The sequence below is a fragment of the Oncorhynchus tshawytscha genome, linkage group LG22 (assembly GCF_018296145.1).
Source record: "Oncorhynchus tshawytscha isolate Ot180627B linkage group LG22, Otsh_v2.0, whole genome shotgun sequence".
Taxonomy (NCBI): Eukaryota; Metazoa; Chordata; class Actinopteri; order Salmoniformes; family Salmonidae; genus Oncorhynchus; species Oncorhynchus tshawytscha.
This window is the reverse complement of record NC_056450.1, coordinates 10,241,939-10,254,663: the sequence shown is the minus strand read 5'-3', so window position 1 is coordinate 10,254,663 and position 12,725 is coordinate 10,241,939. Positions and strand designations below refer to the sequence as shown.

At 40.3% G+C, this 12,725-nt stretch overlaps 1 protein-coding gene across 1 annotated transcript; it reads right to left on the bottom strand.

Annotated features, from left to right (window-relative positions):
• Positions 1-3,133: 3,133 nt before the first annotated feature.
• On the bottom strand, positions 3,134-12,315 carry LOC112221746 (natural resistance-associated macrophage protein 2). Its single transcript, XM_024384031.1, has 15 exons — positions 12,106-12,315; positions 11,545-11,628; positions 9,335-9,480; positions 8,983-9,105; positions 8,238-8,357; positions 7,935-8,041; positions 7,703-7,841; positions 7,352-7,507; positions 6,955-7,113; positions 6,731-6,817; positions 5,649-5,768; positions 5,217-5,366; positions 4,719-4,792; positions 4,413-4,566; positions 3,134-3,682 (listed from the first exon to the last, which is right to left on the bottom strand). The coding sequence occupies exons 1-15, from the start codon at positions 12,149-12,151 to the stop codon at positions 3,575-3,577; spliced, it is 1,773 nt and encodes a 590-aa protein (XP_024239799.1). The 5' UTR covers positions 12,152-12,315; the 3' UTR covers positions 3,134-3,574.
• Between the last annotated feature and the right edge of the window lie 410 nt (positions 12,316-12,725).

Below are 12,725 nucleotides of genomic sequence, written 5' to 3'. Positions count from 1 at the left end.
TCAAGGGTGCCTTGAAACCGTTGCTAGCTTCGGATTGGATCTTTGAAAAATGGGAGTTGCAAAGGCATTCTTCGCTATTCTGCACGCTCCACACCAAAAACATTCCAGCGTTGGTTTTGTCACAAGTCGATATAATATGATTGAAATCAATTGCATTATTCAATTAGGCAAAAAAGATCAACATATAATTATAATATAAATAATAATAATACATAGTTTTATTTGATATTGTCATTGATATTATCAATCTTTAATTCATTGAAATACACAGTACTTCAGTAATTGCAGTAATGACAAAAAACATGACTTCTAACTGGTCATAAGAATCATTCAAGTTTATGCACAGTATATGATTGTTTCCTTTTTTTTGCTAAATATATGTATGTGCATCATAACTATGATAATCTGTTTGGTTGATTTGTTGTAATTTGCCAGCACTACAACCTGACAACACTTCCTAATATGCAGATCATTGAAGAGGTAGCCAAGCATTTTTTAAATTGTGAATTGCAGTGCATTACATACTTCGTGAGTTTCACTGTTGTTTCTATTTTTGATTGTTGACAAAAAAAATACATTACACCAGCACTACACAACCCACTGAAATTGATGAATGAATGTATTTCTTGATGCATTTTTAATTGCTTTTGATGCTATGAGATGTTGAGCATCCACCGGTGTGTGTTGTAGCTCAGTGTGGTCCTCTGTAGATCAGCTGGTAGAGTATGGCGCTTGCAACACCAGAATTTGGGTTTGATTCCCAGGACCACCAATACGTAAAATATATGCATGGATGACTGTATGACTGCTTTGGATGAAAGCATCTAATAATGGCCATATACTATACAATAACATCTTCAACAGCACCAGTGAGTGAATTTCAGAACACTCTCCTTTAGTGCAGTCCTGAGCGCATTGGTGCTGTGAATGTCTCTATGGGATGTGAGGTAGGTGTATGCTGTGCCTGTGAATGAATGGAAAGAAGATCTCCCCAGATGACATGTTTATGGACATGCACACAAAGGGAAATAAATCAGGGAATTCTGCATCTCTTGTGGTTGTGGAATGTTTTGGAAGCAAACCTGTGTGTCCTAACAGGAGCACTGAGCTAAGGAGGCAAAAGTGAGGACAGGAAGCAAAAGACAAAATATGCTAGTCAGGTTAGTCATAAAGAAACAACAACACTAAAGCAGAGAAATAAAAAAATTGGTGGCTCTACTGCCAGAATCGTGAATCCGGGAACAGAACCCGAACCACATAACCAAGTCCAAGTCGTGAACAATGGCACAGCTGTTTACATTCCTGCGTTGACTGTTTTTAGACAGCAACACAGATGCAATGTGAATTAATGTAACATTTGCATGAACTGGATGACCTGGAAAATGTCATGAAGTTCAAAGTTGAACTGGATACCCGATTACACAAATGAAACTTTCAAACTCCTGGTCATGTTGTCTTTGCATTCCTCCAAACTAAGAGAGACATACAGACAGCGAGAGCGAGATGGGAAGGAAAGAGACACGAGAGAGAGAGAGACAGAGAGACAGAGAAAGAGAGAAATATAAAGACAGAGAAAGAGAGAAGAGTTGGGCAGCTGGTGCTGAGGCCCTGTGTTGATTCTGACTTTCGAAGTGGCACACAAATGCACAACAAAAACTAAAATTCACAAACAAAAAGCAAAAGAACAGAAGTGTAGGATTAAGGAATGGGTCATAAATCATCCTGCAACATTGCCTTAAATTATGTAAAGTTTTTATTAGTAGTATTAACTCAAATGAAGTAGATTACAAAGTAAATGATGGTGTTGCAATTGCACTGCAACTAATGTACACACAGCCTACATGATGGTTCATAACAGCAAAGATTTTTCAGAATAATCATTGAACGATAATTGAGGAAAATTGTTTGCTATAATTATATATATATATATATATATATATATACACACACACATTTCAAGCAAAGTGTTTTAAAATGTTTAATTAGACTTAATAAATGACAGAGTTATTTTCAAATATTTAATTTTGTTCCAATCTTAGTCAACAGCAGAGGATAGGGTTAAAGCATCCTGGGGCAAATATAGCTTCTACCGGTCCTTCCTTCACCTGTTTCTCATGACATCAAACATCAATCTTTGTACAAAACAACAAACATTAGCAGATAATTATCTATTCACCATCGAACTTCATCTTAATAAATTCTGTTAAAAAATAATTAAATTATATAACAATATTGATATGAGAATATATTGTTCAGAATAAAAAATAAATAAAAAACACTGGATGTTGTAGTTTCTATTCCTACAAAACTGCAATTAACCATATTACATATCTCCAATCACTCAGGAAATATAGCATACATGTCCCATGTGTGCCTCAATACTTACTTACAGAACTGTGCAACATTGTCAATAGCATCCTGATACCATGGAGATTGGTCACTTCTTAGGTTTTATGTAGGACTGGGACTTTAGGTCCAGGATCATGTGATTTCCTGGAAGGAGCCGCCCTGGCCTCCCTCCTCTGCCCCTTAGTGGCCTCTGCTGGGCTATGTTTCCAGGAAAGGGGCCTGCTGGACAGGCTGTGAGAGCCCTACACAGGGAGAGATCGGCTCATTGAGAAAAACAAAAACACAGAGGGGAGGTGGGAAGACTCTCCCTCCTTACAGAAGGCTGCTGGCGCCATGACAGGAAAAAGTTCCCGCCTCCACAATGTCAAGAAAACCTGTCTGTCTGCTCTGGCCTTCTTTCTTAAAAAGGTCACAGACCTTCCAGTCTGGAATATGCTTAACTTTTATACCAGTGATTGCTACAGGAAATGTAATGACACAATTGTTCATGCCAGCATAAGAATTCCAAAAATCAACAACATTAGCTGTGAATGGGAACTTGATGCATACAGAAGAGTAGCAATTGCATATGGAAGCAATAAAGAAGACATGAGGTTAAATAAAATCATCATGGTGGACCTACAGATAAAAACACTATGGTGATACATTTTTAAAATATGTTAATGTTCATGGCATTCCATGTTTGTTGTTGTAGACTAGAGTACTGATACTTTTCAAACATTACCCTCAGTTTGAATCCACAGTGTCTCCCTGTGGCGGAGTTGAGGAATGCTAGACACATACATTATGAAACCATTTTTTCCATGGTAGATCTCATTGACCACATAAAAAAATGGGAGCATTTATTTGCATTTTTTAACAATTTCAGGGTGTAATTAATTCAGAGTAAATAGATATTGACATTTACAGTGTACAGTACCATTTCACAATCCTTTTCTAAATTCCTCACAAATCAATGTCCTAGTATGATCATTAATATGGCAATTATCTTAAAATTCAACACATACAAAAGTGAAATAATTAATGAAATGTACCATACTAAATGTTATTTAATTCAAGCATATTCCTTAAATAACAATTGTCATAAAGGCAAATATCATTACAGAACATTAGTCATTTCAAAATTGTAAACAAATCTTACAATCTGTACAGTAGCACCTTCAAAATATCCCAAGGCTCCTCCCATAGCCTCACACACAATCACACATTCAGGAAGGAACCATGCTCAGGAGTCAAACTCTGGCTGCTGCTCTATCAGAACCGTGGTGTCGTCCCTGACCCGGCAGGTGACATCCAGACAGGACACACCCAGCGCTATCAGACATAACCACGTCTAGAGGGAGAGAGGAAGAGAGAGAGATGGGGAGAGTGGTGTGAGAGAACCAGTACAACGTATAATCATTCTACTGCCAGGACCGCATTCCTACACATATACAGTCATCACACAAAGTTTGTTAAAAGTTTAAAGGCCCAGTGGAGTCAAAAAAAAAAGTGATTTGCCTATGTTTGATGTATATTTTCACACTATAAGGTTGGAATAATACTGTGAAATTGATGATGCTTCCCTTTGTAAGTGTAAGAGCTGTATATGAAAAGAATGCCTGAAATTTCAGCCTGTTGTAGTTGGATGGAGTTTTGGCCTGCCTGGTGACCTCATGAGGCGGTAAATAGTTAATAGACCAATAAGAAAGAAATCCAAACCCCTCTCCCAATAACAGCTAGTTTTCCATTTCCCCCTCCCCACTCAGATCACTCCCAGACAGTCATGGCAAAATTCTTGCTCAAGAAATTGCTCTCTGCTGAGAAGCTATTTTTGCTTAGTTTTGACAATTTCAATTGAAAACAATCACGGTAAGATACTTACTTGGCACCCAGAAATGATTTGAAGTTGAGATAAAAACAGCTGCATTGGACCTTTAATAACTGACTCAGTGGTTGAAGATTAAAGTGGTCCTCTAAATAACACGTTTGGTTTGGTTTGCTTCGCAAAGACATGGAAACATGACCACTCAAAAAGCTAAATAAAGAAAACAGCATTTATTTCAAATGTAAAAAATACTTACCAGGTAACCCACAAATCCCAAATATGCTATGCAGAGACAAGCAGCCAACACGTACAGCCACACACTGTTCAGAGAGGTCACATAGATGACTACAAAGTACATGTTGATACAGCACACCAACAAGATCACAACTCCTCCCCCAATCTTCCAAAATCTGAAAGGAGAATGGATAGTAACAGAAGTCAGTTGCATTAAAAAAAAAAACTTGTAAAAAAACTTGTAAAATCTTCTCATATTATCGTATGTTACGTAACATGTAATGCAGCTCAAATGTTATAGTTTTCACTCTAATTGTGGTATACTTACAATCCATTGGCAAATTCACTCATGAGGGAGGATAAACTGGTGAAAGTGAGGATGGGAATCAAAGCAAACGGCAGCTGTGAGTGGGAGAGAAAGAAAGCAGCCATGAGAAGGGGTCCCACTTGAAGTTGACAATCCCCAATAGATGTTTCAACTATCAGCCAACTACTCTGTTGAAATGCCTGGGGTTGGAGTTAGGGTCAACCTGGGGTGTGGACATGAAGTTAGGATTAGATTTAGGGTTAGGATTGTGGTTGAGGCTAGGTTTACGGTTGAACCAGGATGTGGACATGAAGCTAGGGTTGGGGTTAGGGTTGTGGATAGGTTTAGGGTTGAACCGGGATGTCAATGTGAAGCTAGGGTTAGGGTTATGGTTAGGGTTGTGTGTTAGGGTTGAACCGGGATGTGGACATTAAACTAGGGTTAAGGTTAGCGGATTTGCATGCACTGCTGTCTGACCTGACTCACTCGGTTAAAAAAAAGGTGAAACAAATAAATAACCTGCATGCTCTGCAGCACGTTCAGGAAGTCGTTCATGCCAGTCAGGTGGGTGACGTCCTGGAAGATGGCCACCAGCAGGGTGGGCGTGATGGCGATGGAGCGGGTCAGCAGCACCCGGGAGAAACGGGACCAGCGCAGGTTCAAAAAGCCCTGTAGGGACGGAATGGGTTCAAGATCGGTGACTTTCATTGAGCTAATGTAGGGTTTTATATGATGTCTGGTGTGTGATGACAGAGCTGAGCCACTGTCGTTTTTAACTTCTTGCCATCACAAACACACCACAGCCTATCTGTCTGATATCCTTTAGTCAGAGAGACAGCTAAAGCAATTAGCAAATTTTTAAAAATCGAATTGATCCAGGGGTTGACTCAAAGTCGATCTTATCTCTCAATTCAATTGACCTTGAATGAATGAATGAGTTCTTGCACACACCTCCATGACAAACTGTCCTGAGTAGGTCCCGGTCATGGTTGAACTCTGACCTGCTGCCAGGATGCCCACAGCCCAGATATATAGTGCTGCAGGGCCGAAAATACAGCCCAGAACCACTCCCTGTAATGATAGGGGTAACATTCGGTGTTGTGTCAGGAAAACACCTAGCCCAACAGCAGAGTCATAAACAAGACCTGGGAGTATGGTAATGAAAGACTAGGTATACTGAACAAAAATATAAACGCAACATGCAACAACTTCAAAAGATTTTACAGAGTTACAGTTAATATAAGGAAATCATTCAATTCAAATACATTTATTAGACCCTAATATAAGGATTTCACATGACTGGGCATAGGCCCACCCACTTGGGAGTCAGGTCCACCCACTGGGGAGCCAGGCCTAACCAATCAGAATGAGTTTTCCCGACAAAAGGGCTTTATTACAGACATAAATACTCCTCAGCAGCACCCCACCTCCAAACAATTCCGCAGGTGAAGAAGCCAGATGTGGAGGTCCTGGGCTGGCGTGGTTACACTTGGTCTGCGGTTGTGAAACCGGTTGGACATACTGACAAATTCTCTAAAACGACATGGGACATTCCTGAGGTCAGCATGCCAATTGCACACTCCCTCAAAACTTGATACATCTGTGGCATTGTGTTGTGTGACAAAACTGCACATTTTAGAGTAGCCTTTTATTGTCCCCAGCACAAGGTGCACCTGTGTAATGATCATGCTATTTAATCAGTTTCATGATATGCCACACCGGTCAGGTGGCTAGATTATCTTGGCAAAGGAGAAATGCTCACTACCAGGGATGTAAACAAATTTGTGCACAAAATGTGAGAGAAATAAGCTTTTTGTGCATATGGAACATTTCTAGGATCTTTTATTTCAGCTGATAAAACATGGGACCAACACTTTACAAGCTGCGTTTATATTTTTGTTCAGTATAATTTCCTATGATCATTGTTTTGCCAAATACTGTCACCCAGCACAACAGATCTGGGACCAAGCTAGAATAACAGGGGAAAAAACAAAATGGTGGCATTCAGCCTGAGGATGAAAGTGCAGCCTTACGCCTTTGTAGATGTCCACCTGCAGTGTCTCATTGTTCAAGGGGAACAGATCTAGGTGAAGAATACCAGTTGCATTACAGATGTCATGCTGAAATGAAGAGCAATAAAGACATGTTGTTAAGAATGACAAAAACAACACAGTGGCTTAGCAGCAACTCATTGTTCATGTATTGTACAATCCAATGATTAGTTCCTTAGTACCATACAGAGTAGCTACATACGCACCACTTCAATGTTTGTGCGTCCATAGACAGCCTCGGCGAAGACAGCCACCACAAATACGTTGATGAGGAAAGAGAGGAAGAGTGCAATGGTCGACTCAATGAAGAAGTATTTGTTGGCCTCCTTGAGCTCCTTCTTACTGGAACGGTCAATCTGTCGAGACTGAGCATTGTCCAACAGAATCACACTTATAGACAGAAAGGAATTCCACAATCACTACCATTCTACGATCATCAACGGACACACTACAACAGTTTCTTGACTGTCAATATCTCCACAAAATCATTATTACAGAATAAAACATTGCAAGACTATACAACAGTGATAGTGTAATTGTGATTGAGTGGAAAAATATTGAATATGATTCTAAAATAGAGCCACTGTGGTCTTCCATGGCTACCTTGACGAGGGCAGAGTGCAGGTAGATGTTGTGGGGCATTATGACAGCCCCTACGATGCCCACAGCCTGCTCCAGCTGCACAGGACCACAGCCTTCACAGTACGGCATAAACATCCCCTTGAGCAGTTCCCCCTGGTCCGGACGCACAGTCACATACTGGGAGGAAAAGAGGTCAGAGGTCACCACAACCTTCATCTACATTAGACCATCACATACTGAGAGGGACCATGCTCGTCCACTCAGAGAATACAGGTATCACTGCTACAAGGCAGGCAGCGTACATGTACAGGGTACATCCATAATCCCTATTCCTCCACAAAAGAATCGAAATGACAGTCAAGCCTTGTGTACCTCATATCCAAAGGTGATGGCCATGATTGTAATAAGGACCCCAAAAAAGGCCTCAAGTTTCCTCAGACCATACTTGTCCAGGAAGAGGAACACAAATGTGTCAATGATGGTGATGAGAACACCCCCCCACAAAGGTATCCTGTAGACACAGGACGTAACAAATCATTTAGGGTAACCAATATCACTATACTCCCTATTCTGTAATAGGCTATAGTCCAGTACTGTCATCTACCTGCCAGAGGAGAGGAGGTTGAATGCAATGGCACAACCTATGACCTCCTGCATGTCTGAACCTATGATGGCCAGCTCTACCATCAACCACAGAACAATGCGTGGCACCTAGGCAGAAGAGAAATACATGAATTGAACAACATTCTGAAACATTTGACATCCAATACAAAGCAACAGTTGTAGACTAGTACAAAAAAAGTAATTTATGATGAGCAACTGTATTAAAGGCTGTGGAAGAATTTGATTTAGTTCATTCAATATTGGTCGGGTTTCTCAGAGTGTGAGCGACAAAATGGAGACTCACGGTGGGGTACTGGCGATTGCAGACTTCTGCCAGGTGCATCCCAGTGACCACACCCAGTCTGGCTGCCAGCCTCTGCAACAGCAGACCAATGATGGTGGCTCCCAGAAGAACCCACAACAGCTGAATACATTGGAGGAGAACAGAGATGTCATCCATCTATGATACACACGCAAACGTTTCTAATCACAACGCAACATTTTTACAAATTTGTTCTTTAAAATTTCCCTGACCCAGATTAAGTCTACTCCTCTGTCCAAAAATTATGCAGAACAGCTAGTCAAATATGTCAGCTATAATCTTGACCTGAACCCCCCCCCAGTGATCATATTACTCCAGTGCTAGCTCTCTCTCTCTGTGTTGTCATGTGTTGCTGCCTTGCTATGTTGTCGTCTTAGGTCTCTCTTTATGTAGTTGTATCTCTCTTGTTGTGATGTGTGTTTTGTCCTATATTTATATTGTTGTTGTTTTTTATCCCAGGCCCCCGTCCCCGCAGTAGGCCTTTTGGTAGGCTGTCATTATAAATAAGAATTTGTTCTTAACTGACTTGCCTAGTTAAATAAAAGGTTAAATAAAATAAAAAATAAAATAAAGGCTTTATTAAATTAATTTAATTTTGCCTAGTGTAAATTGCACTTTTGGAAGAGAGATTTTCCATTGAGCTTGCTTTTTAGTCCAGGAATAATGCTTAATCTGGTCTGGGAAACTAGCCTTTTGGGTTTGAATAGAACGTTGAACCTTCATGTACCTTGAATCCTGCTTTAGCACCTGACTGCAGGTCTGACTCTATATTTCCAGGGTCTAGGTAGGCGATGCTCATCAGGAACCCAGGTCCTGTGAAGGCCCATAGCTTACGGAAACTGAACCACATCTAAACCAGGAGGGAGGAATAAGGGTTTAAACATTTATTGCTCCAAAACAACATTTTCAAAATGTAAAGTATATATTCTGATGCACTTTTGAGGCCCTTTGCTCCAGTATGAGCTAAAAGTAATACATCAAAATCAAGTAAGCCAAGTCTATTCACTTTGAACAGACCAGCAAATCATAGTACGATTGGGATTCCAAGAGAGCCAGTCTGAGACCTTTCTCTCTCATACCTGACTGTCATCATCTGGAATGGGGACCTTGTGGTGAAAATAGGTACTAGATACATCAGTTCCCCCATTCTGGCCCTCTGGAAAGACAGAGGGGGCTCCTCGCTGTGTCTGTGTAGTCTCAACTGCTTTCCCCTGTGCCATGTCTCCTGAAATAAGAGACACACTCATTAACATAGCTGAACAACTCAGTCAAACCAGTTCAGGCTATTACATCAGGTCACAGAATGTGCACAATTTTGTTTTACAAGTGCAACTTTTACAACTGCAACTTTTACAGCGCAGTAATGTCATCAAGGAAGTATTACATTTGGTTCCTTCCTGTCAGTACAGCTGAGCAGGCAAGTATGAACTCAGTGGTGCCTATAGTAAAACTATCATGGCTGAAATCCAACCATGCTGATTGCAATAAATATAATCCAGTCATATAGATTTGATTGCAAGAACAAACACCGTGCAACATTGAAAAGCACAAGCCGATCTGAAAGTTATTTAAGCCAGCAGCAAGAAAGTACTTTTATAACAACACTCAACTTTGACTGGCTGTTTCAGTGGAAGTCCAAAGGACACAACTCAAATGTTTGCTTGCTGTGTGATATACAGTACCAGTCAAAGGTTTGGACACACCTACTCATTCATGGGTTTTTCTTAATTTTTTACATTGTAGAATAAGAGTGAAGACATCAAAACTATGAAATAACACATATGGAATCATGTAGTAACCCCAAAAAAGTGTTAAAACCAACCAAAATATATTTTAGATTCTTCAAAAGTAGCCACCCTTTGCCTTGATGACAGCTTTGTACACTCTTGGCATTCTCTCAACCAGCTTCATGATGAATGCTTTTCCAACAGTCCTGAAGGAGTTCCCACATATGCTGAGCACTTGTTGGTTGCTTTTCTTTCACTCCGCGGTCAAACTTATCCCAAACCATCTCAATTATGTTGAGGTTGGGTGACTGTGGAGGCCAGATCATCTGATGCAGCACTCCACACTCTCCTTGGTCAAATAGCCCTTACACAGCCTGGAGGGATGTTTTGAGTCATTGTCCTGTTGAAAAACAAATGGTAGTCACACTAAGTGCAAACCAGATGGAATGCGTATCGCTGCAGAATGCTGTGCTTGCCATACTGGTTAAGTGTGCCTTGAATTCAAAATAAATCACAGACATTGTCACCAGCAAAGCACCCACACACCTCCTTCTTGGCCCAAGCAAGTCTCTTCTTATTGGGGTCTTTTAGTAGTGGTCTCTTTGCAGCAATTCAACCATGAAGGCCTGACTCATGTGTCTGTTACTTGAACTCTGTGAAGCATTTATTTGTGCTGCAATCTGAGGTGCAATTAACTCTAATGAACTTACTCTCTGCAGCAGAGGTAACTCTGGGTCTTCCTTTCCTGTGGTGGTCCTCATGAGAGCCAGTTTCATCACAGCGCTTGATGGTTTTTGCAACTGCACTTGAAGAAACGTTCAAAGTTCTTGAAATTTTAAAGACCTTCATGTCTTAAAGTAATGATGGACTGTCGTTTCTCTTTGCTTATTTTAGCTGTTCTTGCCATAATATGGATTTGGTCTTTTACCAAATATGTCTATCTTCTGTATATCATCCCTACCTTGTCACAACACAACCAATTGGCTCAAACGCATTAAGAAGGAAAGAAAATCCACAAATTAACATTTAACAAGGCACACCTGTTAATTGAAATGTATTCCAGATAACTACCTCATGATGCTAGTTGAGAGAATGCCAAAAATGTGCACAGCTGTCATCAAGGCAAAGGGTGGCTACTTTGAAGAATCTCACATTTAAAATACATTTGGATTTGTTCAACACTTTTTTGGTTACGACATGATTCCATGTGTTATTTCATAGTGTTGATGTCTTCACTATTATTCTACAATGTAGAAAATAGTAAAAAATAAAGTAAAAACCCTTGAATGAGTAGGTGTGTCCAAACTTTTGACTGGTACTGTACATCTCAAAAACCGGACTGTAAGCAAGCAAAGCAAGTTTATTTTCTGTAACATGTAGCCTACTTACACAGTATGGTTTCGGAGATGTGTGTGCATGACAAACCAACCTCTGTGCAACCTGACTTCAAATGGACTGCCATTGACACAACAAGTCAATGTCACAGAAATGAAGTAGTTTCTTCTCTGCTGCTCCTACCATAGAATACACTTTACACTGTTCGAATTCTATGGCTGCCTTACCTTCTCCATGCGTTGGCTCCTGGTCTATAGGAATACTAGGAGGTAGTGAGGAGATGTGGATGTTCTCTGGATGGGGGGTTCTCTCTGAAAACAGTAACACACAGAGTTATAATTTAGGGTAGATTATGGTGTGGTAGGCAAACCATTTTCACAAAAAGTATACTAGCCTATGTACACAAAACTAATCCAACCCATGCAAAGAGAACTGGGACTTCCCACATAGGCCTACTGTAAATTACAGGGTTTAGCTGAAAAATGCCACCCACAAAACAATTGGACTGACTTAGTCAAATAAAAACCATTAACTTTTTTTACTTGATCAACAATTCATAAAATGATGATAACAATGGAAATATGTTTTTATACTTCATGCACTGAATAAGGAAAGAGCTAAAGAAGCATGCATTGAACATAACCATACGCTTCACATATTTTTTAAAAGTCCATCTATGTAACATATCAAATAGTGCCGCTAAGGTCTGACACATGTCACCCTCGCAGCAGAATTTATTTATTTCTTCCCCCTAGCGCTGAGATATTTCAGCTCTACTGTCACCTTACCTGTCGTCAGAAAAGATACACATTTTGATGAACTGAAGCGCTTCATCCTTGTCTTCTTCAAAGTAAAAATGTAGGCTACCTGTCCATTAATTAATAGGTCCTCGTGGACGACATTGGTATGAGCATGCAGGTGCAGTCAGGTATTCAGGTAAATAATATGACTTCCTGTTTTGGAATTAGCCTACTTTGTGTGGCAGTTGATGCTGCGTTCACATCATGTCGGACCCGGAGTGATCGGAGGGAACAACTTATCTACCTCGGAGGAACGAAATGGGAAGGATCCCAATGGAATATTCCTCGCGTCCTCTCTCTCTTCTCGCCTAGTTCTCAAACCTTCTCCTCCAATGGGTTTTGAGAACGAGGCGAGAGGACCCAAAGAGTATGCAATTGAGGTTTCTCCCATGGAGTGTTCACGACAAGTGCTAAGAGCTCGGTAGGAAAACAATAACCATTTTATTTTATTTTATAATATACATTTTATTTTATTTATATATATATAATTTTTACCCCTTTTTCTCACCAATTTCGTGGTATCCAATTGGTACAATCATGGCCAAAAGTTTTGAGAATGACACAAATATTCATTTTCACAAAGTCCGCTGCCTCAGTTTGTATGACGG